General features: G+C 41.4%; 1 protein-coding gene across 1 annotated transcript in view; it reads left to right on the forward strand.

Annotated features, from left to right (window-relative positions):
- The first annotated feature begins 246 nt into the window (after positions 1-246).
- Positions 247-19,884, forward strand: part of LOC132911328 (diacylglycerol O-acyltransferase 1) — an 89,244-nt gene continuing 69,606 nt past the window's right edge. Inside the window, exons 1-3 of the mRNA XM_060967937.1 lie at positions 247-841; positions 11,734-11,862; positions 19,112-19,206. Of these exons, the coding sequence (XP_060823920.1) occupies positions 723-841; positions 11,734-11,862; positions 19,112-19,206 (343 nt within the window). The 5' untranslated portion in view covers positions 247-722. The remainder of the gene's footprint in view (positions 842-11,733; positions 11,863-19,111; positions 19,207-19,884) is intronic.

The raw sequence follows: 19,884 nt of genomic DNA on the forward strand, positions 1-19,884 counted from the left end.
CTACCAAGCTATATGATAATAATCAGCCAAGGCAAAAAAAGAGGTCTGCATATTATTTATTTTTTTTTTTACTCAAAACATTCGTCTTTTATTTTGCCGTAATACAGGTAATACAAATTGTGAAAAACTTGTATAACCCACCATGAGAAAACAAATTGGAAGGAGCTTGTATAACGCGCCGAAAAAAACAAAACACTGATGCCCTCTATATTAAAAAATACATACAAATTAGAGAACGTGATCGAGAAATGGTCCTATGAAAAAGCGCAGTTACTACTACTTGTTATCTATAGGAGACAAAGATAAATACATAACGGACCGAGAAGACCAATGAAAGCCGGTAGTATCACCGTGACTGTCTATTCGTAAACACGATCGCGTGTGTGGTCTGCCTATATAAAAACGCCAGAGATTAAGTATACCGGTCTAGCTATATCGACACTTTGCAGGTGAAACAGACCAGGTGGAGCTATAGGATCTTACAGTTCGATCTGTAAATCCCTATCAGGTCTATCGCGTCATCAGTGAAAGTAAACGTTTAGTTTCGATCAGTCTTTTTCCGGTTTCGCTTCTTTCCCTCTTAGTGTAAACGCGAAGTGTGAGTCGGCTCACCGAGTTAATTGCGCGCGTGTGAGTTTGTGTGAGTTTGTGTGCGATTGTGTGTGAATCCCTGCACAGCATAGAGCGCGTGTGGTGCTTGTTCCTCGTCGCAGAGTACCAACATGACGATAGAGCATGAAAACGACACGAAGGTGAGGTTAAGGAGGACGAAAAGCGTGACACGGGCCGAGGAGATCCAAAAAGCGGAAATGTTGGCACGTAAATCACAGCCTGACAAACCGTGAGTCTTCCATTTTTGTTATACACGACTGTAAACAATCTCAAGTGTAAACGAACCAGAAGTCGATTTCTGTTACGGTTCACGTATACACTTTGTCGTTTCTTCCGATGATCGTTTGAAACTGTCGGTAAAGGAGTATCGCCGAGAAGACAATGATCAACGTCGACGAGAACACAGTTACACAAAATTTTCTGATCCTCTCGAGTTGCTCCAACGTAACAGACAACTTTACGAAACAATACGCATGCGCGTTTCGTTTCTGATCGTGCACAACTGTGAATTCACGATCCCCTCCTTCGAACGCTGCATTCCTTTTCTCGTTTTAGCATACGTTCCTCCACACCGTTCTGTCGCACATCATAATCGATGCGGAGGTCAGTCGGTAGTGTAGTGCGCATACATTTCCTATAGTTCGTTTTATAACATTTCCCACGTCCTTCGTTAATTAATCTGTTCTATAAGTGATCTGAAATGACTCAGGTTAACGATAAAACACCTCTCTTCTATCCAATCGCGATCAGACCTTATTTACGCTTATGGCAGAGTCGTGCTGTTTTTAAATATAGAATAAATAATAAGTAATAAAAAACAATAAAAATATTATATCCTTTTAAGGCTAGCGTTACATCAATTGAAAATTAGTTTTCGCTATTTAAACATTAGATTTGTAACTTAAGTCGTACAAATTTTTATTGATATAAACTCTATATTTCACTACTATTGAAGAGACGATAAGATAAAATTTTATCATTTGGGACAGGGTTAAGGTTCACCTAACGTCTTAGACGTAGTATATATTTACGTTGACAAGTAATTGTTTGATTTCATTCATGCACCTAATCCGATAGAAAGTAGAAGTAGCGACCAACACCGTAACGTCTGAACCGTATTATTATCGAAGAATGTCTGCATAGAAATATGGAATATCTTGGAATACCTAGTGTAGAAATCGAAGACAAATCTCGTTTCCAAAGTTACCAGTTTAAACATCGACAAATTAAGGACTGGTTTTAGGAAAGTGAATAACGCGATAGTCAATATTTGCAGTGACGTGGATGATTTCAGAAACAAAGTTGGAGGTGGGAATAAGCTGTTTAAAGTTCATTCACTAGAACGAACACGAGGACAGACAATCGAATGCAGTCTTGAGTGCACGTCGTGGAAATGAAAACTTTCTTAACGAGCCGTTCGCCTCTTCTAATGGAACTGCACGTCAAGAAAACACAGCTAGATAATTCGTTCTCTAGCTATGGCATAATTATTGAGTTTCGCTCTCCCCACGCTTATGCGTCAGTCCCCATTCCTTTGCAACAGGGAAACTTATCTCGATGCCAGGTTCGCGATAACCGACAGTGATACTCGAGCTTCATGCTCGAAAACAATGGGAACCTCGGCTGAAGCTTCATTTAAAGTTCAAGCAAAGTGAATGACAATTAACTGTCCTAACTTTACGATCAATAAGATCTCGTTAGACGTCTGAAATAAGTAATGAACGCGTTTCGGAACGTGTTGATCGACCAATTTTAATCCGACTACATATTTTTTCCTCGTTCCTTGCATTTTGTAATAAATCAAGCCTTGTCCGTTTTACGCCGAACGAATCGTAATTGTGTGTCAATACTTCAGGCGTTTGCTTCTCGAGTTTTAACGAATTGAAGAAAATATCGTAGTGACGTTTAGTCATCTGATCGTTTAATTCCGTTTTATGACTTAATACGACAGTATTGAACGATAAGAATATATTATTCGATATCTGTTTTGTTATGATAATTCATTCGATACTCACGCGTTTAGAACGAATTTAAAGTAATTAAGGCAATTCTCGAGATTTCAATATGCAATTGTAAATTATCCTACATGTCGTAGATTGCAAGAAAAACGCAGAATATTCTAATGGCGACTTAATGTCGTTAATAATCCTGAAATAATGCTTGCTTTTCTTCGCTCAGAAGATTGTATGTACACGGAATTCTATCATGTTTAGCCGATAACGTTGTTGGTTTATGCACTGAATTGTCTTAAGATATATTTGCACGCTATTAGATTAGACTTTGCTGATATATAAATAGCAATATATCAGGCTTAATCGTGGCTCGCTTCGGTTACACAAACAGAAAGTTGTTCGTGTGCGGACTTGATGGTATTTTATAGCAAAGCGCAGTATTAACATACACGCGTAAATTTTACTGCTACATTTCCTGTTCTATTCGTTGGAATTAATTATGATAATAGATACGCTTAAAAAATCAATACTAATCAAGATAATATTCATACGATAAATTACGTGTAAATACAAATGTATTTAACATATTGTGTAAATTAGAAATTACAAAATAATATTGTATATATAGAATATAGTATGTTAATTTACACAATTCTCTAGTATCATAATTTCAAGGCTGCAAACATTTTATAATCTTATTTTATACGTAATTAAAACGGCAATGCAGCCTCGTTCAATATCGAATGTTATGTTGCTTGTAATAGAATGCAGTCGCAAACGGTTTCTATTAATTAACAAATCAAACGCTCAAAAACCGCGTCCGGTTGGGTCACACAGTATCGCTGTGCACATTGGGTAATGCGAATCGGAACAACAGAGTGCTGTGAATTCTCTTTGTACGAATTACGGAATAATTCCCATAGGTGCGCTTGGAACAAACCGCACACTTCTGTTCATAGTAATTAACAATCTCCTGTCCACTTTTTTTACGCGATAAGCATGCCGTAATTAATTATTCCCCTTTTCTTGCTTTTCCATCGAATGCTATTTATACGAGCGACAATGAGTCGTTTAAACTGCGAGTTAGTTACATAACATGAGCTTTATAATTCAAGGCTGAAGGAATTAATCTCTGAATAAAGCTAATCAAGATATGGCATATCTTGTTTCAATGAGAATCGTAACGTATATATTAATTTGAACTTTTGCCTCCCAAGCTTTTTCGTAACGTCTTCTAAAATAGCTGACGAGGTTAATATCTACTATAGAATGGTTGGCAGCGCGTTTGCTCTAGCATGCTCTTAATTAAAATGTTAATTTCAGTGACGAGGTAGAAGCATATTGTGATAGAGAAAAGAGGCGGCGGTAGACGAGGAGTGCAGGATAACCGGGATATATCGCGGAAATACTTTCGTGAATTCGTACGCGTTCCCGCGAGCAATGAAGTATCATAAATTCATGATCGGTTTACGGCGTATCCAATTCAAAACGTAGATTCCGCGACCTGCCGCGTTCCTGCAATCAGAATCGCTAATCAAAGAATCCTCGAGCATTCGTGAAAGTACCGAGGGAAAGCTATAACTCGCGTTAATATTTCTCCGTAAACAAAAAGGGAGGATGGTCGGCGGCTGGAGAAGCCAGAGCAGTGGGCAAATTCCATTTGTTCAGATTTATGAAGTTTCGCGCGCGCGTGTGGCTTTAATATCTATCCGCCGTGGAAAAAAATTTAATCAAGTCCACGGTCTAATCGAGCGCACGATCAAAAATTAATGCGTTAAAAACAGGATTAAATCTGGAGGAGCGTTAAGACTAAAAGAAAATTCACGAGGCTTTCTCTTTGGATTTTACAGACGCTATGAGACTGGCGGGAAAAATGTTGCGAACAAGGCTCCGCTAAAAAAAAAAGAAAGAAAAAAAGAAAAGAAGTAAAAGGAGACCAAAAGAAATAAACGTAGTCACTTTAGATGGAGTTATCATCTCGTGCAAGCGGACGTTAATTAGCGAAACGAGACGAACACTGGCGAAGGTTGATGATGCCAGAGGCGCTTTATTTCAGAACACATCCTTCCGGCAAGTTCTGTTTTATTAGCGAGAGGTCAGCTACCGAAAACACAGGGAAATCTTCTCTTGCCCCTTTGACAAGCTATAATGACCTGCAAACAAGTCTCTTTTCTTTTTTTTCTCTCTTACTTTTGCTCTCCGCGAAGGAACACCTTTCTACCTTTAGTTGTTTCTTCTCCCCATCTTCGCACTCCTCCTCCACCTCCTCCCTCGCTTCTTGCCCGAGATCGTCCATTATGCCGGAGAATCAGAGATGGCACACCACTCCTCCGTCTCTTAAACAAACGAGCCCTACTGTATTTACCCGTTCCGTGTTTGCCAGATACTTCTTGTTTTCGCCAACTTTGCAATTAGGCGCGAGCGCGTTTGGGTTCGTTGGACGCGGTGAATATCGAATGATCAAACCCTTTGGTCGAAGGAATTCACACGGAAAGCTATGTCTGGCTTGCACGATCTTTCAATTCCAGATTGATTTTAAAGTTTCCGTTTGCACGATCCTTCGATGCGAACATCCAGCTCGCATGTGTTTACTCGTAAATTGAATTTAATCCCCGACGACTTCCGCTCTGGTGGTAGAGCCAGTGCCTATCCGTAAAATATTCACCCAACAACGTCCATTTCAAAGCAAAAAAGTTTGTTATTCTCGCAGTGACACGGCCTGTAATTACACGTTATATAGTTAGACGGCAAAGAATGCCATTAACGTCCAGTATGAACATTTTCCAATATGTCTGCCTGTGCCCTGAAATGACATGCTATTGCTGAAGGGCAATAATCATTCGCTAATGTATAGTCGAATGAGAGGCGGATAACAATGATATCCCAGCTATTTTCCTCCCCATCTTTTTCTCGTATATATCGCGGCCCCTTCTCGGATGTTATCGGTACGTTCTCACTTACTATTTGCTAATATTTCTGCAGTATTTCCAACCGCTGGACTGCTCTTATCCAGTCCCTAGGCTCGATATTCGAATCGATAACAACTTCGAGGAAGCAGAAGGAGAGCAGGTTGGTGATCATTTCGCGGACATTCTTTTGCCTTCTCTCTCCTCGATATGTGCATGTGTATGTACATGGAAATAATCATTCGGTGTTACGGTATTGAACGGCTCGCGAAGGGAATGCGCAAGATTTTCCTCGAGGATTTTAATTTGCCGCTCATGCACATTCATCATCCCCATCCCCAGGCTTCGTATCATTATCACAAGCCTTCGTGTTCGAACTAACACCTCCTTTTCGTAGCTTGCAGCGTGGGGTGTTGAAAAAGCACCAGTATCTAGCGATACTTGAATCTCGTTATTTTCGAAGTTTTCCTCGCTTTCTTATTTCCTTCCTAGAAAATGCATTATTTGTTATCTACCAGTTGTTTCGACGTTTGATTCCGTCTTTTTTTTTTTTCTTTTTGAAGATTCGTCTAGTCAGGCAAAAACTTTTTAATCTTCGTCATCGGACGGACTGGACGACGCGCCACCGTTTCGGCTGACACGACTTCGAAACGAATGAGGATTAACGGTATTGTGCTGTCAATCCGGCCGTCGCTTTCTAGTTTCCTCTTGTTTCCTCCCTTTTCATCGTACGGCTCTTTTCTTCGCGGAAGATTGCGGCGTTGGTGTCGAATCTCGCGCGTGAAATCAGCCGGAAGAACAATGGAAAGCGATTACGTCGACAGAAAGGGACTGAACGAGCGTTGGTGGATTAGGCACGAAGACGATTGCGGTTTTTGAGGCTGGATTCGGTGTTGCCCCGCACGATCCACATCACCGGCCGCGATTCATTCGTCCCTGGAATTCATTCATTCACGGAATCTACTTGTCAAAATCGATTATTGAAAACGGCTAAAATAAACGAATCGCTTTAACTAGAATTAAAATGGTATTTCGCTGCTCTCCAAATGTTAGGCAGGAAATATCGTGGTATTGAAATAGATCCAGTTAAAAGCCGTATCTAAATTTCCCAGCGAAAATTTATTGACATTATCGCAATAAAAATAGCGGAATGTGGAAAAATTCAATCCAAGTAGCCAAGAGAAGAGAATTCTCTTCAAAGTCTAAACGTTCCTAACTTGGACTTTACCCTTGTCGAACAAGGATTTATATTTCCAACAACGAGGCTGTCTTCTTACAACAGGCAAGGGGGGAACCCTGATGAACCTCGGGGATCGTGAACGAAAGGAATGCAACGGCGAAAGTTAGGGATGTCGCGGTGAAAGGATGGGGGACAATAAAACAGGCAGACAGACATGCGGACGGAACCGACAGACAGACAGGGGGCGAGAAAGACGGAATACCGTGGCTCCTGGTAATCGATTCCAGTGTGCTTCCAACTTGGAAGAAGAACAGGACGACGAACAGAAGGAAGACGAGGTGAACGAAAACCGGGCTAGGAAGAAGATCTGTTTAAGGCGCCATTTAATTTTCCTTCATGAATCATTTAGAGTATTCTTCTACCCTCTACTGTTCCTGCTACTGCCCGTTCTCTTTCGTTTGCTCCCGATTCGCCGGTGGCGGCTGGCTGAGCGGCAAGTTTTCCTCCCTCATTACACGGGTAATATATGTATATCCGTCTATCGTTTAAATATTCACGAGGGTTCCGGTGTCAGGAAGATTCGCAAGGCAGATACGGGAATCCTATGAACCTGCTGCCCCGTTCTGCCATTCTACGCCCTTTCGTCTCCGTCCTTTTTTACCCACCCTCCTCTCATCTTCGTGTCCGCTCTTGTATGTACAACGGCTTCCCCACTTCCGTATCCGATGAGACTGACTTGAGATTCGAGGAACAGCTAAGGGGATGAAAGAGAAACGCGAGTGCCGTGCTCCCTTTTGTGGGTGCTCGTCTTTCCCCTCGTCTCTCGCATTTCGGCATCGCATCAAGTGTTACCTACCGGTTTCTTGCGACACGTAGAGTAGCTGTATCGATGCTGGTTCATTCATAGTTTGCGAGATAAAAATATAGAAACCTTATTGAACTAGAGTTGAAAAATAGACTCGATCGAAACATCTTTTATGGATACCGAACAGTTATTTGAAGACGATACCTATAACGAATTGATAACGTCAAGCTTCCCGATAAAGTTAGTAGAATTTGTAAATTGCGATAAAAATGAAAATGAAAAGTTTGTGATTTTCTTCCGTTGTTTCAAAATTATTTTCAAGTCCGTATCTGTAGCCTGTATCTTGTTTAGTTGATTAAGCGAAAATGATACTTTAAAACAGTGAGTATCATTTCTAGAGATTTGGAAAGATCTTCTTATCGAATTATTAATTTCGAAATTGTCCTATAACCGACCGACAATCTACTGGCAGCCTTTCAATTCCGGTCGTATAATAGAAACCACCACGAATGTTGACAGCGTGTAATATACTTTTCATGGACTTGTGCGGTTTAGATAATGGCCGTTGGACCTTGTCCCTTATCGTGAAACGAATTATGAGCGGCCGGATAAGCATGACTTGGATCGTGACGACGCGTATCTCCCGGTATAATGGCATTTTGGTTGCGTCAGACGTTCGTATTAACTTTACGATTCGCCGTGCGTCAAATATGGATTTTGGTGCGTGCAAAACGTGCGCATAATTCACCGAGCAATAAAATGTTACCAGTATACGCCGTTTCGAATATTAATTACGTGGATAGAACTACAATTACTCAGGTTGGCACTGCGGGACCACGGAGCACGTCGCGCTTCGTTATCAGTATCGATAATTTTAATGAGCGTGTAATTAACTAACGATACGCCCGTTCATAGGTCAGGTTTTCGAATTAGACTTTCTCTGTTTAGAGACGAAATACGGTTAGTTTCGAACAAGCCAGAGACTTAATGGAGTTTTACGCATTTTTAAATATCGATCTTCATGTGTTTTTGAGAGAGTTTACCGCGGACAAATGGAAAATTAACGAACTGAAATGAACAAATGGAAAATCGAGGGTAGTCGGAATGATCCGGATTTTTGGACAGTCCGCGTAGATCGGCCAGTTTACAAAAACTTTTCCAGACTAAACCATATTACTCGGTTCGATCGCACGGTTGGGTAATTATACCAAAACATCGTTCGCTATTTCGTTTCGGTGCACCATGCAAAAATACGTTACCGTTCTTTATTCCGTTTCGTGCTACTGGTATGCGCCGATTATTCCCTTCCCTTTCCATTCACGTTTTCACGCTCGCATACAGCGTGTCTGGTGGATGGAAGATTGTTCCCGCGTCGACTTGTCTAACGTGGGAAACAACGATCGGCCACATTTTTTAATTAGCGGTCACAATAACGTCGAGCCTGGTAACGTGATTTTTATACGCTTCCATTTACATGTTTCGTGACGTGAAAATAAGTAGGATTATATTTATGATACAGTGAACTTTTAAATTAATACATTAAGCAACGCAGTAATTTTTAGTACTGCGTAAAATATTTCAGATTTCTCGATAAAAAGTGAACACTAAAATATTCACTGCCACATAAGGTATTTTTCGGTAGTTGACTTTATGTTTGCAATTCTTCTTTATTATATGACTCTGCTGTTAATTCGTTCGTAACTGATTTTTCCTTTTGATATCGAAAGATACATCCATATAGTCCGTCATTTTCCAACAAAAAACTAAATCGGACACGAATGAATCTTAATGACATCATTCCGTGAACTTGATATATACGGCAAGGGAGGGAACGATTCTTGTTACGTTTTCTCGTAAACGAGTCTACCAAGATTATTTTCACGAAAATTAAACCGTGTTTTTGCGTTACAGCGAACGAGGGGTGTCTCTTGTTATCGAATGCCTACGGGCAAAAAGTTTGCCGCCTCGTTTTACGACATCAATAATCGAGGGGCTTATAACACGCGCCATCGACGAGTCGTGTTGAAAACTGCCGTGTCGCGAACTTTCTCACCATGGGAGCGACCGTTTTTTCGCATCTACACGAAAGAAGTCCCCTTCCTTTTAGCAGTAAGAAACAGAGATGCCGGTCCAAAAGCAGTATGCCGAGTACCCGAAAACTTTGAAAAGTAGACGGTAACTTGTGCCTTCTTGTCAGGGGTCATTGGGTGGATCGTCTTCAGCCTCGCGGAAATACATTGTTTCTAACTGATATCGCGACTCTGTGCTCCGAAACATTGCCCTTCCTCTCGCCAGTCGTCAGTGGAATTTTATAAAACAAAGGTTTACGATTATTTCAATTCTAAAGGAATTCTCCGAGCAAAGAGATTCTTCCGAAACAGCGAGTTGCAAACTATTCTTCTCTAGCGGATATGAGATGACTTCTTTCCAAGTTTATTAAAAGATATTTCGCAGAGAAACGAGCAACCTTCATAAATATTAAACACGATCGTAATCACGCCGTGTTTACACCGAATTATTTCGTCAGAATGAAAAGACGATGTAACAGTTGTTAGACCACTTAAGATCTCAACTCGTGCGAACGCGTATAGGTCCCTGTGGTACACCTTAACCATATGCAAGTACTCGAAAGACCGTTTACGCTTTTATTGCTCTGGCCCTATTGTTCAGAGCAAGTTGGTCGCGACACTTTGAACACCCAGTACAGTAGCACTCATGCATATGGAAGTTCTCGGTGACACGTCTGCATCCTGCCATGCAGGCCGTGGCCAGTATCAGAAGTGTGAGATAGCTCTTCCTGTGCGGCTCTCCGGCCGACTCTGTTGGCTTTATCGCGGCTCTATTAATTACCACGATCTGCCATAAATTCAGAGTAATAGTTAGGATTTACTCGAGACAGCGGCCAGGTTAAACGATCACATTAAATGCACATAGTTGCTGGAAATAAGGGACTTCTGTCAGGTAATTACGAGGGACAAACGGCGCAGTATTTCAGGAAAGACTTCCTTTCGCTGTCTTTAATCTTTCGTGGCTTAATCGCGGCATTACGTTCACGGTGCAACTTCTACGCCACTGTACCACTTTTTCATTTTGTTTTATCCAGTATCGTATTGTTCCTTTGAGATTTGGTAGACTTAACGTCAAGGGGATTGAACTCTCCGATCGAGTTGCTCGTAGGATCTTCCCTTGTAAATACTTAAGACTGGTGGCTTCCTGCGATGGTGGCTTAGAAGCCGTTGTAGTTTCAACCTTAATCATGTCCTAATGTAAAAACCAGTTAGAACTTGGTAGACGGACAGTAAGAAGATCGAAGTTTAAACACTGAGTAGCAGTCTATTTTTTGATGGCAGAGAAAATTTCGCGAATGATTTCTATCTAAGGCATAGGTTAGAGTAGACCTATGTATTCCACTTTTAACCAACGCCGTGAACTCTTCGTGCTTTGTTTCGTCTCCCTAAATTCTCACACTCAGGCAAGCACGTCTTATCCGGAGGAAGAACAAGTGTCTCTCTGAACGCTTTATGCTTCGAGACAAAACGCTTTTGAAAAGTTTACATGATGGTCCTTGTCAGCCCTTGTCGCGCTCGCAGTCACGAAGGGATGATACCAGTAGTCCGTGGAAGCCGATTACTCAGGTTCACCCTGTGTATTATCTGCGTGAGAGATACCTAAGGCGATGACGGGCTTTTGTATTTGCCACTCATCGCGATGTTGTATATGCCATTGAAATTCCATGAGATGGAGAACTGGTGTATTGTTAACATTGTCCACTTAATAGCCATAGAAGTTCCATGTCGTAGGTGAGAAGGAATCTCGAATGTGCCGACCATTTCTTCCATATTATACAGCGTAGATATGGTAGCGATATTCCTTCGAAGATGCAGAAATAGAACTGTCCTTAATACTCTTGTCTGACATGGCCTGTTCGTTTCTACCAGCATTCGTTTCAGGTGGTATGGATCACGAATCGTATATATTTGCCGAGAGAAAAGGATGAAGGGAGAAAAAAAAAGGAAGATGGAGTAACTGAGTGGATAGAAGGAAATAGGAGAAGCTTGAGCAAATGTTTTCAATACGTTGCATAAATCGTGTACCTCTTCGTAAATTGAAATGGAAATGCATATAACTGTACGGGTATGGAAGCGGCTTTATTGTTCCATTCTTATTCTAGTGATGTATCTATGATGCCTCTCCTTCTTTATATCGCGGACCAGAGGAGTATGATATCGATTTGAAATGAGAATTTCTTTTAACTTGGACCGTTCTTTTTCCTTACAGATGTCATCGTCCCAGAGACAGTCTGTTCTCCTGGAGCTCGGGCTTCGGCAACTTCACGGGATTCGTCAACTGGGGCTTCCTGTTGTTGGGCATCGGCGGAATCCGATTGCTCCTCGAAAATTTCATAAAGTGAGTGTATACCGAGAATCTTGATAAAACCACTAGCTTATCAAATGTATCGTGGACGACACGTGATCGGATTCGTTGAGAATTTTAGACTTCATACTACACCGGACGCAATACTACCCTGTAATATCGTAGAGTCAGTAATTTATAGGATTTACGATGGATAAAAAGAGCAAGAAGAATGCGGAAGATTCTCGAAAATCTCGACGTTCAATTATTTGTAGCAATTTACGTGGCGCGTAGTTGCGAGCGTAATTTATCAAAGAAACCAGTGTCATTTCGTGACACTGATGTCTTTATCCGCTGCAAAGATACCCGAAGCTTGAGCGTTCGATATGTCCCCGGGGTATTTTTTCGAATGTACGTGCGAGATGGATTATCGAAGCGTAGACCTCTCGATCACACCATTGGTCAAGGGATGGGGCGTGAAAAACACGAAGGAAAGCCCCTAAATGCGAAAGGTTTCGCTCGAGCCTCGAATAATACCATAAAGGGGGAAATATCCCTGGGAACGACAACTTCATCAAACTGTCACGGAGACCAGGGAAAGAGACAAGGACGAAAAATAAATTACGAAAGAAAAAATATCAAATTAAATTTTAATTAAACAGCATGGCAACTTTGAACGACGGATAAATTTTAGTTAATCAACGAACTGATGAAGCAAAGCTTGAGATACGTTGGAAGGATTTTCCCAAGCTTTTTTTCATCTGAAATTCGTGCGGTATGGTAGAAACAAAAAAGGGATCAATCAAGTCAATAGTGAAAAATGAGATTTCCCTTGTCATTCGGACACAATGTAGAATTTCTGGCTGGATCTATTGATGTCATTCTTGTCGAAAATCAAAGTCATCGTGACAGTCTAACCCATTTCGATAACTACATCATTATCGATGTTCCCGATAAAACCTTTGCGCCGTTATAAAAATTATTACAAATACGTATGTGCGTATTAATTAACACGTGAAAAGGCGAATATAATTCAACTACGCTAATATGTCAATAACATTGCCAATAAATGCATTTCTATATTTCGCAGAATCTATGTATTTACGAGCTGGTTGAATCTCAACTGAATTATCGGATCGATTTTCGCGAAACTCGCCATATCTGGATGTATCTTGCAAAATGTAGATATTTGCCGCAAGAGAAGAGAGTGGGAGCTGTCTAAAAATTAATTAATTTATGAACGGAGTAAAGGAGATTCTTTCGTTGCCGAATTGATTAAAATTAACAGCGTGTCGCGAGTCTGATCTCGAACGAAAGATATCGCCGCGCGAGAGACACAACCTGCCTCCCCCTGCTCCTCCTTTACCAATTTTCTGGCCGTTGAATGGAGAAGGGCGAAGTACAAGCCCGGCCCATGAATAATTTCAACGAGATTTTTATCGCCGTTGTAAACTCTCGGCCTCGGGTCCGCTAGCTCCTGGGAGCGCGTAACAGAAATTTATCACGCTCGTTAAGCGCAGAAAAACTTTCGAAAGAAACTTTCGCGACGTAATTGCTCGGGCTAGTCTCGAAGCGTTTTCTAAAACAAACGCTGCTGCAGGTCACTTGAAGACTTTCCGAACAAACACAGGAAATGATTCCACGCGTGACTAGCAGCGACAATTGTTCTGTTCTTGAGACAGTCGACACGATTTAGCAAATTATTCTCTGATCGTAGAATTTCTAGGAAGTTTCGACCTGCTTTGATACTGTTGCCTTATTTCTTGAATCAACAACAGCGTCTTTTTAGACAATTTCGATGTCTTTTTAAAGGGAGGTTTCGATTACAAAGGGTGTGGGTGCGAAGATCCTTCTAACAGACACATTAGATATTGCGTTTGTACATATAGCGATGTAAAAAGAGGATGTAATTGAGCTAAAAAGTTGTTGCGTGATCCTCTTCCACGAATTACCATCTATCTAGAAGTCCGAGCAACTTTCTCGAGGAAGACTGACTTGCCTAGGAAGTGTTGAAATAGTTTGAAGCAGTTTATTCGATTCAAAATATGCTAGCCTTCTATATCGTGATAAACTAGGCTCAAGACGAGATATTTTTCTTATTTACTTCCACAAAAAAAAAAGAAAAAAAAATTAAAGAATATCAAGTAATAATTGTTATCGTTAGTACGAACCTGTGTCATAGACTATTTCAAATACATCTCAGCCGATAGATACATTCGCCTATATTCAAAGAATTTCCCGTGCCTCCTTAAATTCCACTTGTTCCATGATAATTGAATTCGTAAGAAATCTGTTGAAGCCTGGAACGGATACAAGAAAAAGCGTTCGTTTGTCGAGTCACTAGAATAGGGCGAAGCAAGCAACGCGATTTCACGGCGATCGAGATTAATCGACGCGGAGAAACGTGGGTGGAGGTGGATGGAGCTTGAAAGAGACACGACAGTAAGAAAGTGGGAGGACGTTTCTCTGCGAAGTGAAAAAAGTAGGAAGAAAACTCAATTAATCGAGACTCTCGGCGAAGGACTCCGGTTCTATCGATAAAAGTCCGTGGAAAGGCATGGAGATAGAAAGACAGAGGTATCGAAGTTTCTATCCCTCCCCTTGTCTTTTCTCGTAGCGGCGTCCGAGAAACTTTTTGAAAGGTCCACGATCTGCTCATAATTTATGCACTTAAACTAGAACTGTACGAAGCTTCGTGCAATTCTTAATGGGTCGAGTTTACGAGGACGCGATTCGTGAAACCGTGAAGATGGAATCAAACGGCGAAATAAGACGAACGTCCTTCTATATTTAACATTCCTCGCGGAAATTCATGGATTCACGAAAGATCAAAGCAAATATGAGATAAAAACCGCGGAACTTGTTATAAAATTATCCGAAGGGAAAAATAAACGAGCGAAAGCTCTTCTTCTCCGTCTGTCGAATAACGAACGCGCACTATTTCCCTGTGATTTTTTAAATCTCCGCCGTATCTGTTAAAAGTACTGCGTGAAATCGAGAAAGAGCGAACGCAAAGAGCAAAAATACATTGATGTGTCCGCCGATAACAAATACCCTTGAACAACAACCGTGAAAGCGTATAGAGTCGCGATAAAGTTTCAGCCATTATTTTTTGAAGCTTCGTTGGCGAGTTTCATATTCGTAGGAACGATTACAATGTCCGGCTTTGGAAATTTTCGACGATTCGATATCGGGTTCGTCGTGGAGAGACAGTCGGATTCATCGTGTCACGCTCACATCTCCGTCGTTCTATTTTGCCCGCGATTTTCGCAAGGATTCACGTCATACCGAGAAATAAAACTCGTCCACCGTTCATCCGGATTACTCGAGCTATAGTCGGAGAATCCTCGAAACTGTACCGTTGCCCGGTATTACCGAGCGCGAAAAAATGGCATTAGTCGTTTCCGGCATCGCGATAGCTTCCGTTTCGCACTGTTTCCGTATCGTTCGGCTATCTTCGTTCTCAATTCCTGTGTATCGATATTCCAGCGCCATAAATCAATCATCGGAGCCTGGAGATTCCACAACTGTATCCTTTGGGAACGGAGGTCGCGGTGCTGCCGTCATGAGATTTATTTCCAAGTAGCTTAGAACGACATTCTCACTAGGAAGGCTCAAAGTGCGTTATCCTGCAGAAATAAGTTTACTTTAGAGTTTGGCCTAAAGTGTCCGTAGCTTTAGGTCTGTTTTAAGAGGATTTATTCAGGTTTATGGGCACGCTTATGTGTTGGTGTGTGACCGTGTGAATGTGTATGCACGAATAAGCACGCGTTTAAGTGAAAGTTGAGTACGCGTTGTACGACGAAGAGTTCCTACAAACTAACTTGAAAAATGAACACTTACGCGCTGTAAAGATTACGGTTCTACATCCTCGTGCTTGTACCTGTGTTTCGTGTCGAATTTAATTACAATAGGACCGTCGTTTTATTTAATTATATCAATTTCTATGCGCGTTACAAATAATCGTGAACGCAATTTCGTTGACAAGTCGATCGCTAGTCGTCGACGTGCTTTTGAGTCTAATTGACGATACTACTGTTGGATGTTTACGCCGAGTTGCATGCACATTTCGCCAGCACTTTAATCCGATTAACGACCCACGGAAAGTGATTTAATCTGACAGATTGCACGGTAAACCTTTGTACTCGTAATCGGATCGCGCCAATTACACTATGAACTTGAAATTCCATTAGATGATCATGCGCTGCCGGACAAAATCCAGGTCACCGGATTACACCCCTAAACGAGGTTTTAAATCGTATCAATGATGGCACGGCCGACTATACAGGTCACTGATCTTTCTAGCTAGTGGCCTCTCTAGAGAGACAGCCAAGGCTTTTTTTACATGTCGTTCGATTACACCGGAGTCTCGACTGTTTCGATAGGAGAGAAAAATATTGCCTGCCCCGGTTTATATAGGGACGCGAACGTGTTGGTTAATGCGTGTCAATGCGCCCCTGCTCATTTATAGCTCGATCGCGTAAACTATCAAATCACCGAGCCGTGTCGTGGCAGGCGGCCACTCTCTTTAGACCAACGATAAAAGGTAACAACGTAAACGTGCTCACCGGCTGCCGGTGTAAGATAAACCACATCCTCATCCCTGACCTCATTTATTAATATTTAACGCGAACCATTCGCGGTCGCGTTTTTACACCAAAACGTTTCATATTAACGTCGTAACTCATTCAATCTAAACTTCTCCAGCCATCATCCTCTTTCTCTTCTACCTTTCCTCCTACCTATCTTTGTCTAGCTCGACACGAGTGTACGACTCTTTTCTCCATCACCTTCTTTATCCATCTCCGTTCTTCTTCTGGATCGACGTGGAATTGGGGATTTTATCGTGACGCTGTATTAACGAACTTCGACGAGCAAAGAACGGGCGCGGATTTAACGGGTGCGCCCAGATCAGAACGGCTATTCTCGTTCGGCAAAAGAAATTTAATATCGTTCCTACTCACGCCTTAGATCGATGAATTTCGATGGTTCGGATATCTCCTCGGGTTCATGTTGTTTCGGTTACTTTATCAGGCTTATCTGGAGTAAACAACCACCGATCATCGTATTTTTGATAAATCCAATAAACTTTTAAGCCGGAAACGTACACTTCCACGCCTCTAAAGCCGAGACAGTCGATTGGAATTTTTGTACGTACTGTCAGTTTTACGTTTGTGTTGTAACGACGAGGGATGAACGCGAGCGGCGATGGGCTAGCCTTTATCAGATAGGAGATAGAGCTATCGTTCAACGATTTTCTCATAAATTTATATTAGTTTTGATTGCCAGAGTTATCGATTGTTTTTTATCAAGCATGACTTGTCCAATAAAAATGGCATATTTATATATAGAGTGAGCTTATTTTTCTCTGACTATGTTTCTTTTCAATGTCTATTGCGTATGTTGATGACATTGATAAGATAAATAATTGAGGCACAACGCAACGAGAATAGTAGTGTGACGCAAATTACATTTTCCTGTGACAACAAACGCTCGTATTAGAAGCTAGTCCTACTCCCCAAGTAAAGAATATGCTTGAAAAAATTGATAGGTAATTTAGAAACCGTGGTGAATGAAGACTGATGAAAATGAGAGTTATCGTAACGCTCTTTTAACCGTGCCCTTTTCTTAGCACATGAATGTATCCCTAATGACAAGCTTCGTGTTTTATCGTAACTAGCTTCCATAGTATGAAAGCGGATATTTTTGTTATAACTTGCGGTAAGTTTATTTTACAATTTCCGCAAACCAGTCTCCAATAAAGCATCGGAGATTAACGTTTGAATAATTCATACAATTTTCATACGACTCCATATCGTGTCAAAAAAGCGGCGGGGAAATATTACGATTGAAATCAAGATATTTATATTACATGTTGTCCATTGGTTTCGAAAAACAAAATACCTCGTTTCCATGCCGCGTCATCCTTTCTCTCGCAACATCGGTAAAGCGCTTTTCGATGTCTCGTTGCCTTCACGGCTTTGTATGTTTCATTCACATCGCCGATAGGAATTAACTCGTATTACCACGGTCAATCCTAGATAGACGGTGACGTGTATCGATTTTTTTCGTGGTCCAGCAAAGTGTTTAACAATTCAATCGGTGAAACTGCACAAAGATACACGCGGCATTCTATCCGACCAGTGATTTACCGGATGGTAATATAAGAGGATTGATGTTCCCTTTCGAATCACTTTCGGCTCGCCACCGTACATGGAGTACGCACAGTAGCTATCAATTATAAACGTTTGATTTTTCCAGCTCGCTCTTCAATTATAGTTGCCTGCGTCAACGTGACTGATTGCGTTTGTGCTGACAAAAAGCGGCATGACGCTTTTGGGGTGTGGAAAAGGAGTGGTTGTGGACGTACATGGAGAAAAAAAGAACGAAATAGGCCAGCGATCGCGTCCCAATAAATATCGTGGCCCCATGTCGAACCGCGCCCACTTCAAATACTTTAATTACTTCACCTATAAGCCTCGTTCATCATCGTTAGCCGACGCGTTCGACCTGAAGCCATTAGTGTCGGTTAACCTTTCGGCTCTATTTTTTTTTTTTCTCCTTCGCTAGCCGACCACGAATGTAGTTCGTTTGTCTTCCATGATCGCCGGCGGTCGTGTGCAACAAACGTTTCTGATGGCTCGGATTGATACGATGGCGCACGATAAATCTCGTCGATATAGAGCTATAAAAATTGGTCACGGGGCGGAGCTCGATGTACTGTGAACTGGCGAGTCGTTTTTCTTTTGGATGAAAGTATGTTTAATAGACAGTGGAACGACGATTTACAGGATTTACACGGATCGAGAGAGGAATCAGCTAGTTTTTCCATAATCGAATCTCGCTGACGTCGATTTATTTATCCGCGAGATTGCTACACGACAAGGGATGGTATAGGGTTGGAATAGAGAGGAAGAGGATCGTTTTCCATTTCTGCTCCCTCCGTGTCCATCGCCCTCTTTTAAATTTTAGAAGCGAGCGTAGGGCGTCGTTTATTATTTGCCCGAAGAACAAAGGGATCAAGGGGCCTGTGACTTTTTATTTCGCTTACTCCTCGCTCTTCCCTTTTTCGTGTCTCGAATCTTCTTTCTTCAAGGACCCGTGAGAAGCATCGCACCGAAAACGGACGTTAATAACGACGCCTTTGCCCCTCGACCCGTATCGCGATGTAGACACTCGCGTCACGTGACTTCGTAGATAAAACTACAAGGGTGACAGCGGGATGATAATAACGAACAGTGCGTTCCTTCATTTTTTTTCTTCCCGAAGTGTTTACATACTTTTTTCTTTTGTCCTACCGTAGGTATGGGCTCAGAGTGGATCCGTGGGAATGGTTCCTGTTCGTCAGCGGCAAATACGAAGGTGGCGAAGAGCATCCGTCGATTCTACTCATCATTTGTAAGTCGATCGATAATATCTAATGGTGAAATTCTTGAAACAGAAAATTACGAAACACGCAAGATGCTTGTATCTTTATAGATAAAGATCAAACAGGAAATATTAGACTACGTATTATACGTAATTATCAGACACGTAAAAATTGCAATGTACGCGTGCAGGAAAATTCCTCGTATTTCTGCCGTCATATTTTACTCGACTTTTCTCGAAAGCGCGAATATAGAAACGTATTACGTAAAAGTGAGGCGGTGTAAAAAGATAATATGTGTCGGGAACGCGAGCAAAAACTGCTAATTTAAATGTAAAAGTAATTAGCGTGTGACTCGTCCGTGCGGATCTACGTTGGACATGCGGGTTGAGAAGATAACAAAAATAACTGTTGTATAAGAATTTTGACCGAAACGCTTACGGAGGATTGAAACGATACCATATTTATTGTAAGTAAAAGGGATTCTGGATAATTTCGACTGAGATTACGGTTTTACATTCTGTTGTTGCAAAATCAAATTAGTACCAAGACCAAACTTAAATTAGAATCAAAAGTTCAAACGAAACTTCAAACAAAGTTCAAACCAAACTGAATCGATGTAACAACTGGTAAACAATTGATTTCGTACGATAATATGTCTCCCATGAACTCGTACAATTACCTAGCGAATTTCAAAGATCTGCTTGACT

This window comes from Bombus pascuorum, chromosome 10, assembly GCF_905332965.1.
Source record: "Bombus pascuorum chromosome 10, iyBomPasc1.1, whole genome shotgun sequence".
Lineage (NCBI taxonomy): Eukaryota > Metazoa > Arthropoda > Insecta > Hymenoptera > Apidae > Bombus > Bombus pascuorum.